General features: G+C 43.2%; 4 protein-coding genes across 5 annotated transcripts; 2 read left to right on the forward strand and 2 right to left on the reverse strand.

Annotated features, from left to right (window-relative positions):
- Positions 1-616: 616 nt before the first annotated feature.
- LOC135492662 (2-amino-3-ketobutyrate coenzyme A ligase, mitochondrial-like) lies at positions 617-6,769 on the reverse strand. The gene is made up of 10 exons (XM_064779234.1): positions 6,757-6,769; positions 5,893-6,125; positions 5,420-5,509; positions 4,870-5,089; positions 4,650-4,746; positions 4,358-4,527; positions 3,920-4,029; positions 3,615-3,716; positions 3,013-3,091; positions 617-2,637 (listed from the first exon to the last, which is right to left on the reverse strand). The coding sequence occupies exons 2-10, from the start codon at positions 6,046-6,048 to the stop codon at positions 2,483-2,485; spliced, it is 1,179 nt and encodes a 392-aa protein (XP_064635304.1). The 5' UTR covers positions 6,049-6,125; positions 6,757-6,769; the 3' UTR covers positions 617-2,482.
- A 134-nt stretch (positions 6,770-6,903) lies between these two features.
- Positions 6,904-10,171, forward strand: LOC135492292 (uncharacterized). 2 transcript variants are annotated; one of them, XM_064778660.1, is made up of 3 exons: positions 6,904-7,006; positions 8,165-8,472; positions 8,611-10,171. In XM_064778660.1, exons 1-3 carry the CDS (start codon positions 6,982-6,984, stop codon positions 8,743-8,745), a joined length of 468 nt encoding a protein of 155 aa, XP_064634730.1. In that variant the 5' UTR covers positions 6,904-6,981; the 3' UTR covers positions 8,746-10,171. The 2 variants fall into 2 exon arrangements, with proteins under 2 accessions (XP_064634730.1, XP_064634731.1); XM_064778661.1 differs by lacking the exon at positions 6,904-7,006 and adding an exon at positions 7,542-7,628.
- A 1,808-nt stretch (positions 10,172-11,979) lies between these two features.
- Positions 11,980-15,885, forward strand: LOC135492291 (serine/threonine-protein phosphatase 6 regulatory ankyrin repeat subunit B-like). The gene is made up of 2 exons (XM_064778659.1): positions 11,980-12,099; positions 12,635-15,885. Exons 1-2 carry the CDS (start codon positions 12,048-12,050, stop codon positions 13,597-13,599), a joined length of 1,017 nt encoding a protein of 338 aa, XP_064634729.1. The 5' UTR covers positions 11,980-12,047; the 3' UTR covers positions 13,600-15,885.
- LOC135493024 (FMRFamide receptor-like) lies at positions 13,999-14,901 on the reverse strand. Its single transcript, XM_064779775.1, has one exon. The coding sequence runs from the start codon at positions 14,899-14,901 to the stop codon at positions 13,999-14,001; it is 903 nt and encodes a 300-aa protein (XP_064635845.1).
- Positions 15,886-16,946: the final 1,061 nt, after the last annotated feature.

The raw sequence follows: 16,946 nt of genomic DNA on the forward strand, positions 1-16,946 counted from the left end.
TACGGTCTGGGCATGATTCTCATCTCCCTTACCGTGTATGGACTGTCTGGCTCAATACGGTCTGGCTGTGTGACCGTCTCATCTCTTTTGCCGTACCAGACTCCACTCGGCCATGATCGTGACTGTCTCATCGGCAAGACCCTGTCGTAACTGTTTCATCTCTCTCGCAAAATCGGTCTGATCGTTATTGTCTCATCGGCAAGACTCTGTCGTGACGGTCTCACCTCTCGCACCTTGTTGACAAGACCCTGGAGCTGTCAGCTCAATTCAGTCTGATCTCTCTCGTCTTGTTGGCAAGACGCCGGAGCTGCCAGCGCCAATTCGGTCTGGTCGTGTCTGTCTCATCGGCAAGACTCTGTCGTGACTGTCTCACCTCTCGCACCTTGTTGGCGCCGCCAGGCTCCATTCGGTCTGGTTGTGACTGTCTAGTCTTCCCCCAGCGTGTTGGCAATATCTCAGTCTTATCTTGAGTTGGTCCCACCATAAGCCACATCCTCACTATTGTGGAGTTAAGACTGGGGTCGGGGACGTGTGGTATAACCCTGGCCCTCGACATGATCAGCGGGCATGATCATGTGAGAGAGACAAAAATATATACAAAATCAATAACAAGATGTATGTTACACACAACTTTAATCCATAATTACTGACTATATTATCATGACTTCAAACTTTCACAGGTGTGATTAGTTCATCAAATGTCGTAGAAAGCATGTCAATAGAAAAATGATATAAGAATACTGTTAGTTAAAATGTGAACACTCTTAAATAAACTCTGTTGCACTCATTATCGGTGTGGAATGTTGAAGTTTATACCATGGAAAACCATTCGTAAATTAGATGTATCGTTGCACTCTTTTACTACATGGAATGTTGAAGTGTAAACACTGTTCCCTCAATAGATTTCGTTACACTCATTAACTGTGTGGAATGTTGAAGTTTATACCATGGAAAACCATTCGTAAATTAGATGTATCGTTGCACTCTTTTACTACATGGAATGTTGAAGTGTAAACACTGTTCCCTCAATAGATTTCGTTACACTCATTGACTGTGTGGAATGTTGAAGTTTATACAATGGAAACCATATCTGATCTAAATGCACTGTAACACTCTTTTACGACATGGAATGTTGACATGTAAACGACAAGAGGGGGAGGTACAGGGTTACACTGACCACCGCATAAGGAATACATAATAACATGAAAAATTAAAAACAAAAACATTCTATATCCAAAAACCACCTTGAGCATGATAACAAACTACCAATATTCATAGGAATTGCCTGTAAATGAAAACCTGATTTGCCAATTGGGAAGACAGACTTAAGACTCATACCCTTGAAAATGCTAAATTTCAGAAAAAAATTTGAAGCATACAGTATGTACATATAGGACATAAAACATGAAGTCAGCAGATACTCACAGATCTATCATAATAATATTATAACAACAACCCACTCTCTCTTATGAACCCTGATTCGCCAATGACAGAAGAAAGCTTTTCAAATCTTTTGGCAATTTTGACTTAGAATATTGTTGATTGCAATTTATGACTTAGATAAACGACAAACCATATCAGATCATTGTGACTCATGTGACTTAGAATACATGAAAACGTTTCAGATCTTTGGAAACATACAACTCAAAATTGAAGAAAGTATGACACGTGTGACACATAAATGTAATCAAAATCTTCAGATAATTTTGACCGATTCGAATTGAAATAACAGGTAACTTTCAGACCTTCCTCAGCATGAAAACAACATAAAATATTTCATGGTAGATAAAGCTTTGTGACTTAGAAATATGACTAAACATTCAGATCTTTCTGATATATGTGACTTCAGGCATTATTATAAACCCAAAGCTGCCTGTGGAAATATGTCAGTGATTTAACCACACTCTCAGACACACATGAACGACATAAAAATATTTAGTTTTGAGATTCAGGCCAAAAATTACGATCATAACTTGCGATCTTCAAAAAGTTGAAGACACAGCTGTTTGAGCAATATAACATTGAGCGCTTCTGAGCAGAAACTCCACTCGAACTAGCGCTACACAATAAATAGTTATCATTATTCATAAAATTCAGTAGTAGACTTTGAAAAATGTATCGATCAGAATTGAAAACAGTAGCAGTGACGAGAAACATTTACTGTAGGATTACATCCAGGGTGCAAGCAATCCTTATTGAGCGGTTCTATGGTAAGTTTAAGTTAGACCCTGCTGGGCTAACCCGAGCTGCCTAATGGCTCAATAGATCAGATATTATCTTATTTGTAGCATAAAGGGACTAGAAATGTCACACTCACCAAAAAAAGCAGGAATATTTGGCTAATCAGGATTATCCAAGGAATTTTAAAAACCTGCGACACTTGGCTGTTTGCATTACTCTACAGCATGAATTCTGTGCATAAACTCTTGAAAAAACAACAAAATCACTCTAGCATTTCAAACCAAGCGGCCCCATCCTTCCATTAGATGACCTTCAGTTCTCTGCCAATGTCAACAAACGCATCAACACATCTGTCGATCTCCTCGAAGCTGTGAGCAGCAGATAGCTGCACCCGGATCCTTGCCTTGCCCATCGGGACCACTGGGAAACTGAACCCAATCACAAAGATTCCCTTTTCTGGAAAGAAGAGCAGGGTGTCCTTAGGGGATATATAGGTAAGAGCTAAAAGTCTACACCATTCGTTAAAAATTGTAGGTGTAAATGAGTTTGAAAAGTTCAAATATATAATTACTGAAAATAAATTTCCGCATTGCTGTACATGAACATCGTTTCAACATGATGCTAAATGAGGAACATGCTCTCTAACAACTGAGCTAAACATTAAGGTATAAAGAAAGCATGTAAAAAAAGAACTAAGAAAGCATGGGAGCTCATTCATGCTAACATCTTGTTACATGTGCATCAGTGTACAATGTACATCAACATGTCAACATGATCTGACAAGATGACATGCTTTCTGGCTCTGTTTAGAATGTATCCTATCTTACTTACTCAGCATTTCATCAGCAAATGTGGCGGCAAGTCTGGCATCCCCAAACATGACGGGTGCGATGGGGTGGCATGGATCGCCCTGAAACATTGACGGTAATAAGAATACAACTTTTGTGCCTGATCTGAGTCCCCAGATCGCACAAGTTGACTTTCCCCGGCCTCAGAAATCTCTAGACCACAGGTCAAGAGCTTTTGGGCCAGAGAGAATCAGCGATCTCACACCAGAGGAAGAAAAACCCACAAGACACTTCTAGTCTTGAGAACTCCGACATCCTCCATATATAGCAACATGGCCATGATTGCTGTGTTTGAGAGGTGATCTATGAAGGGACCTCAAACCATCCTCTAACATGAAAGTCGGCCAAGGCCATGTCTTCTCGAGCACATGGAGCAGAGCCCTGTTTAGAGTACAGTAGAACCTCTCTTAGCAGACACCTCTCTATCAAGGACACCCTCTCTATTAAGGATACTAGTTTTGTTTCCAAATTGGTTGTTGCCATTCAGTTTGACCTCTCTAATCAGGACACCTCGCAATTAATGACAGTACTTGTCAGTCCCAAGGGTGTCCTTAATAGAGAGGTTCTACTGTATTTCCTACATACCCCAAGCTTGAATCCAGCATCGGTCATTCTCTCTCGAAATCTCTTTGTGTTTGCGGTGACCTGATCGATTAATTCACTGCTCTCCATAAGAAGGTCAAGAGCCTGAAAATATGTCGGAAATAATAATAAGAATTGGGTTTTTATATGCTGCTTTTCAAAAACCCTTTTGGGATACGATACTATTACCCCCAGTCTCCACAGAAATCAATCAGGGGTTTCAAGGAGCAACCGGAAGGTGCTCACTTGAACTCGACCAGTAGGGGTATTTTCTCTGTTTAGTGTTGAGGGTGCAATTGTTTACATACCTTACTGGCACAGGCGACCACTGGTGGAGGAAGGGTGTTGGAGAAAAGATAGGGCCGAGCCTTTTGACGGATCAAATCAGTGACCTGCCGAGCTCCTGCTGTGTAACCACCTGCAATATTAAGATACTGATGAGATCGAAACAATAACATGAATGATACGATACTGTGATAATGATGAAAAGGCTCTTCACAATTTCTTAAAGTGAGAATGAGCACAAGATATTCTATTTGTTGATTCCTCCCTGCAGCCTGTGATCTCCTATGTAACGACCTCACGACAATCAGCCAAAACAACACAGGTCAGAGGTAGAGTCCATTACAAGCCCCTCATGTTACACACTTGGTAGGATCTTTTGCTCGGCCAGGCAGATGCATCCAGTACAAGGAGCCTCGATGTAGTATATAGTAACTGTGTAAGACTTGATTGTATCCACCAACCTGCGGCCCCACCAAGAGCTTTCCCAAGCGTCGAATTGATGATATCAATCTTGTCCTCCACGCCACAGTGCTCGCCCGATCCTCGGCCAGTTTTACCGAAGAAGCCTGTGCCATGGCAGTCATCAACAAACACCATGGCGTCATACTTCTCTCCAAGCTCACAGATGGCGCTACAAATAAACGCGAGATGACTGTTATCCGTAAAGTGTTATAAGGAATTTTCCTTACATTATTGTTTTACTAGTATTATTCAAAATAGACAATAGACGGAATATCGGCATACTGGACTTACGGGAGAGGTGATACATCACCATCCATGCTGAACACACCGTCAGTTACAATCATCCTCATCCTGGCATTCTTGGCTTCGTGGAGCTTGCTTTCCAAATCTGAAAGAAAAATCGAGACAGATTTTTGGTGCCGAATTAGAGGTGCTGGTGGTCAGGTATAAGCAGATGAATACTGCATTTAATGTACTGCTGATGTATATAACATTCCTCTCTTGGTCTTACCCTCCATGTCCATATGTTTGTATCTGTATTTCATCGCCTTGCAGAGTCGAATTCCATCAATAATCGAGGCGTGATTCAACTCGTCTGAGAGGACGGCATCATCTTTGGACAACAGGATCTCAAACAATCCAGCGTTGGCATCGAAACAGCTTGCATAGAGGGCGGCGTCTTCAACATTGTGAAACTTGGCGATTTTGTTTTCTAATTCCTTGTGGATGTCCTGAAAATAGAATTTCGAGTTACAGATTAGCAAGACTAGCAAGAGATCTTTCTTGTGCTTTCATCAGCATTTTGAACTGTTGTAAGTTTTTTAGCTGTAGGCCTAGCCTTACATAACACAACAGGGTCCAAGGTACCCTGTCATGACACAATGCCTGGCACATTGCTTGAATTAGCGGCCTGCTAGTTGGACCTCAGAAGGGCAATAATCTCCCCACACATTACTGCCAGAACAAATTTGTTTTTGAACAGTTTGTTTTTCCTTTACCTCAGCATCATGTTGTTTCTAACATACTATAAGTTTTATACTATGATATATATATATACTGACTGTTGTTCCGCAGATGAACCGTGTTGAACTAAGGCCAGATCCATGTGTATCCAACGCTTGCTTGCCTGCTTCTATCACAGCTGGATGACTCTGGAGAAAAACAGATTTGATAAATAGAATATTTGGCAGGGAGAGAGGAGGTGGGCAGGAGCAGATCAGACCACTGATGAGACAACACTACTGACTAGAAATATAAAACATTGCTATGCACACAAAACCAGCAATTAAGGGCCAAGACATTGCAATTGGGTCTCACTTTATTCACAAACGGATATGAACCATCATTTTATCCATATGTCCTGACTGTGCAGCAGGAAGAAATTCCGGCAGGCACAGCATCACCACTCATCAACTTTGCCAGAACTAAACAAAAAACGGATTGGCCAAAAACCTTGTCACTCTGAACGAATTTTTGTTAAACCATCATCTTGTATTGTATACTCTAGTGAAATACCATAGACTAAAGCACTCACAGATAAACCTAAATAATTATTTGCACAGAAATTTAGGACTTTGTTCCCGCCCTGTACTTGGATGGAGGCGGCTTGTTTTGATGTGATAACTCGTTCAACCTTCCATGTCCCTGCATCTCGGATGGATTCCAGCTGGTCATCAAGGATCTTTCTCATGGATGCTGCAGCACTGACTGATGCCCGAGACCCAAGGCTTCGGAGCACGGGCTTTCCTTTTAAGAGCTGCAGTGGCCCTTAAATTTAAAAAGCAATATGTACTCTTTTGCAGAATGTAGTAGGTTTGTACAAAGTGGCTATTCTTATGACTGTGATTTTAGAGAATCTAGGGAGTTATGATTATTGTATCAGTAAGGGAAGGGTTAGGGTCAGGGTTAGCATCAGGGTTAGCATCAGGGTTAGCATCAGGGTTAGCATCAGGGTTAGCATCAGGGTTAGCATCAGGGTTAGGATTAAGGCTCAAAGGTGAAAATGACCATCGTAAGAATAGCCAGTTCTAGTTCATCTTATGTGAAATGCAATAGGGACTGTCATAAGAATAGCCACAGACTAGATTTATGCCTGGTTATCACTGGCAATTTACTATCGACACACTATGGCTAAATTGGAACTAAAACGACACATTTAGGCCTACCCTACAACTATATTGTATAAGTAGGCCCTTACACTACTGTAGAGTAGTGTAGTGCACAATTTCGAACAGTGATATTTATGATCTGACGCCGTTCCAAGCAGACTAGATTTGTTTTTATTTTGCATCATCTAATCTTTTAGCATTCAGGAACTGTGTCCGTCATAAAAGAGACTCGTCAACACTAGTGTAACAAATTATTTCATGATTTTTGTGAAGAATAAAAGCAGACCAACTTAGTGCATTCGCCATTTTGTTCTCGTGTCACATGCAAGCTTGACCTCGTTCCGAGCACCTGCCAGATCATATGTCATGTATGTACATTGCTGTGTATCTGCACTGCACGTTAATGTTCACAGCTCGACGAAACTAGTACACGGAACCGAGGTCGATATCACAAAACTTCTGCTGAAAAGGATTTCGTTTTCGGGCATCAAACACTACGATATCTGCTTGAATCTATGGTTTTTGCCGCATATTTGTTGGGTAAATCAAATGATCTTTAATTCGTGCATTTGATGATCTGTATTTTCTTTCTGATCTCTTGTATTACAATGTATTACAGGCCGATTTGACCTTAAAATATGTAGTCGGATGTAGATTTTGAGGGGGGCATCTCAAAAGACAAAACAGTCAGAAATCATGTGATTGTTGTGACATGATCATAATCTGACACCAAGGACATGAACGCCGGTCTTATAGAAACGTGTAGCTTAGGAGTGCCATGACAACTTAAAGAAATATGAGGCACCCTACTAATCATTGGTGAAGCCTGATATATTCATCTGCCAGCACTGCACTGACTATGTTAGAATTACTGTAAAGCATTTTGAATTGTCTATCTTGAGATGACCCCTGATTCACAATGATCAGTCCCTGACTTCTTTTTTCCAAGCCTATGGAGAATACAGGAAGTTTGTCTTATCTGTGATCTTATTTTATGCTTCAAATAAATGTTATTTGCTTCTTTTTGCAAAGTACATGTCAGAGTACCATAAGTACCATTTCCTGGGGATGTTCCAGGATTCAGAGAACTGGGTGGTCAGTGGGTAATTTTGCTTTATTCTGAAATGACCTCGGAAGCTTGCGCTTTTCAAGATGCAAGATGGTAAGTTGGGGTGATCAAACTGTCAACATATCACCCTCTTCTCTTGGCAATCGCATGGTAAAAAGGGCCTTCAGACCTACTTTGACACCACCTAGCTGACTACTTTGAGTGTATTTGGGACACCCGTTAAGTAAAAATATTTTGAAGTTTGAAGTTGGCATCTTATTCTTAGTTACTGAGTAGTTAACCAAAATTGGTCCAAATTTCAAGTGGGCATAACTCAGGGGTCCCATCTAGGAATAATTTCAGTTTTGAAGTCTGGGGCTTGTTTAAGTCAATCACCACTAAAACATTCAGCCAGATCCAGGGGGATCAACAATTCAGACTGCTTGCATCTCTCATGCAATGACTATTAAGCGATTGACACTCAGATGAATGTACGAGGTGATAGGCAAATCATTACTAACTTGACCAAGTCTGTGTCTTTACCAGGTAAATCTGTACAATACAAATACTTCCAATAAGCTTGTAAGGATGTATGTTGGGTTATACACCAGTTTAATACTGCCTCTAATAAACTGCTGTTTCTTTTACAGCGCTCACAAGAGTGTCACGCTCCTCACTGCCACAACTCAAGAAGACAATGGGCGGGGCCGCATCGTTTTTCTGGGGGCGAAGCAATGACAAAACTGACATCATGGATTCTCCCGAGGCAAAATTCATCCAGTCGAAAATCAAAGACAATTGTATCGTAGTGTTCTCAAAGACAACGTGTGGTTATTGTCGCATGGCTAAGGATACCCTTAATGAAACGGGTGCTACTTACGAGGTGATCGAGTTGAATCACGAGGCAAAGGCAATGGAGTATGCCGAGGTCTTGAGAGAAATGACCGGTGCAGCAACGGTAAGTTTACAACATTCACTCAGGGGCTTAGCACTCACAGGAGGTTGTGTATGCAGTTTTGAAAGAAATTCGGTTGCCGACAGGAGAAGATAGACAGTGCCTGTTTCATTGCTGACCCGTTCTTCACTCTGATTTCAGGTTCCGCGAGTGTTCATCAACGGGAAGTGTATTGGTGGTGGAAGTGAGACCAGGGACTTGCACAGAGAAGGCAAACTTGTGTCTCTTATACAGGAATGTGGCATTAGTGTATCAACCCCTCCAAGCAAGATGTGATCTCATCAACTCATAATACTGCACACAAAGGCAGCAATAAGCCGCTGGTTTTGTGTCGAGTCACATGTCACTTGCACCTAGTTTCAGTGTCACTTGTCATGAGTGTACCTAGTTTCAGTGTCACTTGTCATGAGTGTACCTAGTTTCAGTGTCACTTGTCATGAGTGTACCTAGTTTCAGTGTCACTTGTCATGAGTGTTAAACTTACTGAGACTTGAAAACATGACATGACTCAACATGAGGATGAAAAGTGACACCATGAATGGTATCATTGGCACTACCAGGCACTGTTGATGGGAAGATTTAAGTGGGGATAGTGTCTCTTTCACTGACAACGTCTGTTTTATACGTGTATACGTGTATAATCACACAGTGTACATCCACATTACTGTAAACACTCCTCTGCCCCATCAACAGTGCCTGGAAGTGCCCAGGAGGAGGTACGTAGCCCACTCTTTGGAAATGACTTGATCGTCTTCACGATGACTGGTGAAAAGTGACTTGTTGTGTGTGACTCGTTAGAAACCTGGCCTTCATGACATTGGGAGTCGTATCATCTCAGTCAGTGTGGAAGGGTCTACATATTTGACAGTAGATACTATATAGGAATCACCCTGGAGAACATGGTTTGCTGCAGGTGTACGGAGTCCAGTCTATAGAAGTATCACCCTGGAGAACATGCTTTGCTGCAGGTGTACGGAGTCTAGTCTAGAGAAGTATCACCCTGGAGAACATGCTTTGCTGCAGGTGTACGGAGTCTAGTCTAGAGAAGTATCACCCTGGAGAACATGCTTTGCTGCAGGTGTACGGAGTCTAGTCTAGAGAAGTATCACCCTGGAGAACATGGTTTGCTGCAGGTGTACGGAGTCCAGTCTATAGAAGTATCACCCTGGAGAACATGGTTTGCTGCAGGTGTACGGAGTCTAGTCTAGAGAAGTATCACCCTGGAGAACATGCTTTGCTGCAGGTGTACGGAGTCTAGTCTAGAGAAGTATCACCCTGGAGAACATGCTTTGCTGCAGGTGTACGGAGTCTAGTCTAGAGAAGTATCACCCTGGAGAACATGCTTTGCTGCAGGTGTACGGAGTCTAGTCTATAGAAGTATCACCCTGGAGAACATGCTTTGCTGCAGGTGTACGGAGTCTAGTCTAGAGAAGTATCACCCTGGAGAACATGCTTTGCTGCAGGTGTACGGAGTCTAGTTTTTTAGTCAAATCAATTTTTTAAGGAATTGAAACTGCGAAGGTGGAGCTAAAATAAAGCCCAAAACCAAGGTGTGTACCAACAGTGTGGTATCAATTTCTCCTCTGAAACATGTCAAATCAAATACATGTATAATTTATGATGGTGAACTGAATTCCATTCTAAATATTTGTAATTGTTAGCTGTCAGTGTTTTATGGAATAAAATCAAACGTTCATATGAATCTTTTCTCTGTTACGTTATTCCCTTTCAAAGTCTGGATGAAGAGACCCCCTTCCTACTTGTGCTTAGAAAAATTACATACACTGCAAATTTCTGACGTCCACTGGCTCTTCACTGGTCCCGCTGACAATCCACTGGAAACATGAGTTGCCCGCGACCTGACATCCACTGGAAACTTGAGTAGCCCACTGGATATCGATCTTCATTACATCCAGTGGAAAATGTAATCATTGATTTCAATGACATCCACTGGAAATTTCTCCTATCCAATGGATCATCATTGGTTCCCCTGACAATCCACTGGAAACACGATTAACCTGTGAAACCTTACACTCCTAAAGCAGTGCGGGCGCTGTTCAAACGCAAGTCCTTCCTCTTAGTTCAATCCATGCGCGCACATACAGGAGTGTATTCATCCTTCAAAGCTTTTATGAGTCACTTTATTTCATGATGAAATGATCAATTAAAGTGAATTTCTCACGAGCACAATGCTCCTTCATTTCCGTGCTTCGGTTGGTATTAAAGCATTCGGAATTCTCAATATGCGTTTTCAGCAGGCATCTAAACGTCGTCGTAGGGCCTAAACGGGTGGTTGCGAAACCTCACTAGAATGAATAAATAACCACTATTCTATTCTACCACGTGATGGGCCTACATGTGTACATTGTATCCGGGCAGCGAAATTTTTTTCTGCAGGATACTTCTGCCACAGTGTACATCTGACAGCCAATCACAATTGGCGCGATCTTTGACGTCACCCTGTTTATTTATGCATGATAATGCAAATACAATGGACGATACCGAGTCGCATGCCGAGTGCCACTTCAACTGTGAATATGACAATAGTTCATTGTCTGACCCCAATTATGCTCAACTCAAGGTTTGTGTCGTAGTGCTTAGGAATGAATTGCACAGATTCATTGTAAAATTGATGATATTATGCGTACAAAAGAGGCATCAGCTGATCTGATCGCTACATTGCAGTGCATGCATTGATTTGTGAAATTTTAAGGGGCAGTGACACTGACAGTGTTGCCAATGTTGATAATTATTAAAGGGACAGTGTATCCGATGTCTCGCGATTTGTGAAATTTTAAGGGGCAGTGACACTGACAGTGTTGCCAATGTTGATAATTATTAAAGGGACAGTGTATCCGATGTCTGCTTTGAAGGTATCAGGCCTATTTTGGTAGTTTGAACATTGTTGAAGGGCCATTGTATAAAACACATTTTGACAAGCAAACAAAATAAATTGAATGGTGGCGCCACCTATGCATATACAGCAGAACTAGTTACACGGTTGACAGATAAACATTCAACCTCGGCTATTTTGCCGAGCACAGTGCGCCTTTAACAGACAAGTCCAATAAATACAGTCCACTCGACAATGAAAATACATGTTAAGATACTGCAAATAAATATATTTTAACTAATAATATACTCCTCTAACCATTTGCTAACTTGTTCTTTCCAAGATCATCAGAACACGTGGCATTGTTGACATTATTGCGCCATGTGGAAAGATGATGTCAACAAAGACACGTGCTTGCCTTGAATTCTGATTGGCTGTCAGATGTACACTATGGCAGAAGTATCCTGCAGAAAAAAATTTCGCATCCGGGCATTGTTTCCCGGTAATACCCACCACGTGGACCAGCAGCGGTCATAGCACATCTGAAAATATTCTGGCGCCTTATTATGGCGGCCAATCATATCGCCCCGATCTGGCCTGGACAAAGTTGAATAAGAAAATGAATATTCATGATAAAAAGCGCTATCTTACGTGTGAATGGGAAAATAATATAGGCCGAAGTGTGTGACCAAAATTGGTAGAGGGAGAAGTCGACTACTTCCTTGTTGCAATGGCGGTACACTAGATGACTCCGAGAGGGGAGGACTGGACAGAACTTGATGACGGGAGACGACACGGTAATGATTCCCTTGAAATCTAATTCGGGCATCGTCGAGTCATATTCGGATCTCGAGTTTCATCGGCAGCCCGGTCTTGGTCAGTCTCTTTTGATATAATGTCCCTCTCAAGACCTATTGACCAATTATGGCGTGGTTTTGGACCCTGGGTTGTGAAAAGCGAATAAGTTAGTTGACCTGAGGTGCATGATGGTGGTGGTGGGGGGAGGGGGAGGCTGTATCATACCCTGAACCGATGGAGTGAAATTTTAGAACGTGCATGTGATTGACCTCTCCTCTGTGGTATCTTCATGCTACCTGTCGGTAGACTCCCTGGCCGGGCAGCCTACTGCGTCATCCGAATTTGGTCTCCTTATGGTGAAGGACGAGGCCGGTCCACCGCCTCGGGTGTGTACCTGTCGGAGATCAGCACACTGACCCTCGGACCGGTCTTCCAGAAACCATGTACTGGTAGTAGTCACCATGCATAGCATTCCTAAATGGGAAGCTGTCACCATAGCCACACAGTTTAGACTTCTTTCTTTCTCTTTTATAGCTCCAAGAATGTTCTCCAAGGCTTCACTTGAGAAGAAACTCCGACAGGCTGCCGAATCGGGACAGACAGTCCGGGTGACTTTCCTCAACTTCATGGTCAGAGATCTGAACGCGAAGGACGACGCCGGGCACTCTGCTCTGTGGCTGGCGGCGGCGAACGGGAAAACTGGGGCAGTCAGAGCTCTCGTGAGGAAGAAAGCGGACATGCACACCATGGATGGGAAGAGATGGACACCAATGTTTGCCGCGGCTGTGAATAGCCATAGTGGTGTCGTGAAGGTGTTGGCTAAAGCTGGTGTGCGCCCTGACTGGTTCTACCCAGAGGAGGCCTCGGCTCTTCAATACGCTTTATCTGCGGGGAATAACACCGTGATTGAGGTCCTGATAAGAGGCGGTGTGAATCCAGACCAGCAGCACGGGGACACTAAAAACTCTCCACTGAATTGGGCTGCTATCAACGGGCACAAAGACATACTTGAGATATTCCTTAACGGAGGTGCTGATCTAGAGAATAAGAACAAACACGGCAACACCCCGCTCCACTCTGGGGTCATCCGTGGACAGGAAGAAATCGTGAAGATTCTACTCGAGCGTGGGGCAAATGTTGAAAATGAGAACTTCTACGGGAACACTCCACTCCACAGCGCCGCGTTTCACGGCAAGAAGGACTTAGCGGAGCTCCTGATACGATCGGGCGCTAATGTACAGAGCAAGAACGTCAATGGCTTGACTCCACTCTGCTCTGCTGCGACGAATGGTCACAGAGAAGTCGTGGAGTCGCTCATAGGAGCAGGCGCGGACATTCAGACTAGGGATCTTTGGGGAAGCTCGCCATTGTCTTTCGCTCGTTACGGAGATCATGAGGGCATCGTGGACCTACTGAGGAAGAGTGGAGCTGGAGAAGACATTCCGGATGAAGATTCCGGTGAAGCTGAAAAAGACATTCAGAATGAAGATTCAGACTAAAGACTGGGAATTTACGAGATACCTTTCCCATTGGGATGATAATTCACAATCATACATGTACAGTACTCATGTAAGATGTCCACTGCACCACAGTGTACACGATTTCAGCCGGATATCGTTTTTATAATAGCAACTGCCCGGTAATCTCGCGTATGCCTGCACAATAGCGTTCTGGCAATATATGATCCGCCGAATCACCGTTGACCGACCACCAATCATTGTGTTGGATGATAATTAAAGGGATTGTAATAAATGTAGTCTGACGTCACACAATAACATATAATTGTAACAAAACTGAACCCATCTCTAGCTGTTTAATTTCAACATGATCTTTCAATGAATTCTGAATCAACAGCATGTCGCGATCTACCGCCATTCATGAATCGACAGACAATGGTTTCAACCATCGACGGACTGGTCCATGCTTTGCGGGTATACCAGGTCCTTGCGGCACGCGCACATCAACAGCAACTCCCGCCTGAACCTCCTCCCCGCGATGACGTACAGGATGAAGTTCGTGCTGTGGTTAATCCCGACAAGGATGTCCGTAATCGCGAACGCCATGATAAGTTTTGCCGTGCTATGCTCATCCTTCGCCCAGAAATTCGCGGCTACGTAAATGCCAATGGCGGGGGTGACCATGAACATGAACATGAGTGAGATGGCCAACAACATGGCCGTCATACTGTTCGGTTTAATTTTCCCGCCACTGTCGCCAGGCGTCTTAGAATTCGTCTGCCGGATTTTCGACATTTTCCGCAACTTCCAAATTATTGTAATATTACAACAGAATATGACACCCATTGGTATGAGCGCGTAAAAAGTAATCCCAATCCACGGGCGGATGTATGTTTCGAAATGTGAGTGATCAGGCAAGTACCAACAAGATGCGCTGACTGTTGCGTTACTTCCCGCTGATGACGTCACATTTGCGTTGACGTCTGCTGGCGTATAAGAAATCCCTCGCGTGTACCACAAATGAACATTTTTCACAATGGCGACAACTATGATTAAAAAGACCACAATGCAGGAACGCACAACCGTACAAAGATGCTTCGCCTTCAAAGGCAACACAACGGCAATAAACCGGTCAACAGTTGTCGCGGCTAAAATCCAAACGGCAACATCACCGAATCCGAACAGGAAAAACACATTCATTTTGCACACCCAATCGTATGTCGTCTCTGCATCGGGGAATGCAACTTTTGGCAGAAATACTGCGTATACGGTGCCCGCGTCTGCGACGGCCATCGCTGTGAGGTAAACACTGGTCGGGGATCCTCTCATCGACTTCCTCTGCATGAGGATAATGGTCAGGAGACTCCCGATGGTGCACAGAGGCAGAAAGATCCACGAGAAGATTTCGTAGATTCTCGCTGCGAGTTGGTACTCGTGGTAAGACGACAGCGCCATGTTACTCCTAAAAAACGAATGAGACAAGTCAATTTATGACAATTACTTTGCAGCGACTCTAAAGATGGCGCACATGGAGTAATCGACGGCGACCGTCGGGTGACAAAAATTGAACGAGATCGTTTATACGGGCGATCCTCGTTCCCGGCAAGTTCCCGCAAGTTGGTAATGAGCTTCATGTCATCAAAAATGATGGAGGCCTTACGTCATCTTTCTTTGGGGTTAATTGTGCCAGAGTCTTTCTATTTGAAAGACTCTGATTGAGCTTTATGGGAAGATGCCAGGAGTTTGTGGATCTGGAAACAGTCGAAAGTGGCGGTATGCCGGAACGTGGCTTTTATTATCATTGCCGGGTTTGTATGGCCAGGAATAACTCATCGGACTGTCATGGGAGGCGTCTGCAAACATACGGTCAATGTTAGCTTGTCAGTGTTGATCTCAGACCAACAATCAATTATTCTGTGAAATAAGTGCTTGGTAATTCTAAATGCAGTGGCAACGATCAAAAGAGACAAGCGCTGTTTGTGTGATTTGATCGTAGGTCCGGAAATTAAATAGAAATGCATTATACATAGTCATACACAATGCCGCAGTGTGCAGTAACTGTTATCATGAATACCACTTAGCTGAAACTTGGTGTATATAGCATATGTATATTTGTCTTCACAACTGCAATGTTGACATTTATAAGCACTAATTCGTAATTGCGCATTGGAAACTTACAAATTCAACTACAAAGTATATAATTTCTTTTAAGGAACTGCGTTAGCCTTTACTTCAGGTTTCAATGGCAGTCCAAAAGTGCATTGGTATATTTACATCATGATATCAGTACACCTATTGTTTTGCGTGTCAAATCAGGACCAATATAAATTATCCAGAAATCCAATATAGTCACAACTGACACATGGATCTCCTTCAGTAAGTCATAGATCTCTTCAGTGGGGTACTGATTGCCACTTGTACGGTTAATAAGCTTAGAGTACCACGAGATGGTGAGATTACGCTGGTGTAGCAGTCTGAAATGTCCCTCTGGTGTAGCAGTCTGAAGTGTCCTAAATATTGTATAGAAATCGATGACCTTCAACACCTTAGCGATTAAAGGCGAATGTACGATCCTTTGACCACGGGACACTCCAGCCACTGACATGTAAAACTGCAACGCCGGACTCCATGCCTTGCTTTAGCAGTACAGTGAAACTTCCCCCTAGCGGACAGCAGTGAGAAAGCACGACAGCTCACACTCACTTTGTTTCAAAGTTACTCATTTGTAGGTTTTGCCATTGGCAGCCATAACTACCCCCCCCCCCCCCTCACACTCCGGACCCAGTAGACCGGCCGAGTCCCGCATCCTAACGAAGGACGTCAGGATGACATAGGAGTCCCCCCCCGAACTCTTTTCCTGCCTGTTTTTAATTAACTCTATGAATCCATATATCATTAAAAGAGAGTTTCTTTCGCCTAACACCGTGGCTAAAGCAATATTGACACTGCCAAAGACATTCTTAATCTTGACTGCAGCAAACGTGTGTTTCCAAGGTATTATTGTGTTCAGCAGGCATCAGAGCCAGAATCACACATGGCGATTGCTACTGCTTGATTGAAACCTTTTCTCCCTCTCCAAGCAAATCGAAGGATGTTCGACTGGTGCATAGGAGTTGAAAGCCAGCAGCTTCTTTGGTAAGATTTTATGCCATGAAGCCCACAACTAGATTTTCTTTCATCGGTGTTGGTAACAAACATTAATACTCTCGACTCGCCGATGTGTTCATTTATATTTGGTACATTGTGGCATGACCGCTAGCACATTCAAATAGACTTTGATCCGCTATATACGCTGTTCTGTTCTGTCAACATGACCGCCCCCCCCCCCCCCCCACACGTACAATAAATGCATTGAACGGCCCCCTTCATACTGATTGGCTCAAACATGT

The sequence above is a fragment of the Lineus longissimus genome, chromosome 8, assembly GCF_910592395.1.
Source record: "Lineus longissimus chromosome 8, tnLinLong1.2, whole genome shotgun sequence".
NCBI classification, from domain to species: Eukaryota; Metazoa; Nemertea; class Pilidiophora; order Heteronemertea; family Lineidae; genus Lineus; species Lineus longissimus.

Coding starts and splice junctions, on each gene's coding strand:
- LOC135492662 (XM_064779234.1), bottom strand. CDS start 6,048: ATGAGAAAGATCCTTGATGACCAGCTGGAATCCATCCGAGATGCAGGG. Junction 4,030..4,357: donor AGCTCTTGGTGGGGCCGCAG/GTTGGTGGATAC, acceptor TTAATATTGCAG/GTGGTTACACAGCAGGAGCT. Junction 3,092..3,614: donor ATGCTGGATTCAAGCTTGGG/GTATGTAGGAAA, acceptor TCAATGTTTCAG/GGCGATCCATGCCACCCCAT.
- LOC135493024 (XM_064779775.1), bottom strand. CDS start 14,901: ATGCAGAGGAAGTCGATGAGAGGATCCCCGACCAGTGTTTACCTCACA.
- LOC135492292 (XM_064778660.1), top strand. CDS start 6,982: ATGGTTTTTGCCGCATATTTGTTGG. Junction 7,007..8,164: donor TTTTGCCGCATATTTGTTGG/GTAAATCAAATG, acceptor TTTCTTTTACAG/CGCTCACAAGAGTGTCACGC. Junction 8,473..8,610: donor AAATGACCGGTGCAGCAACG/GTAAGTTTACAA, acceptor CTCTGATTTCAG/GTTCCGCGAGTGTTCATCAA.
- LOC135492291 (XM_064778659.1), top strand. CDS start 12,048: ATGACTCCGAGAGGGGAGGACTGGACAGAACTTGATGACGGGAGACGA. Junction 12,100..12,634: donor TGATGACGGGAGACGACACG/GTAATGATTCCC, acceptor TCTCTTTTATAG/CTCCAAGAATGTTCTCCAAG.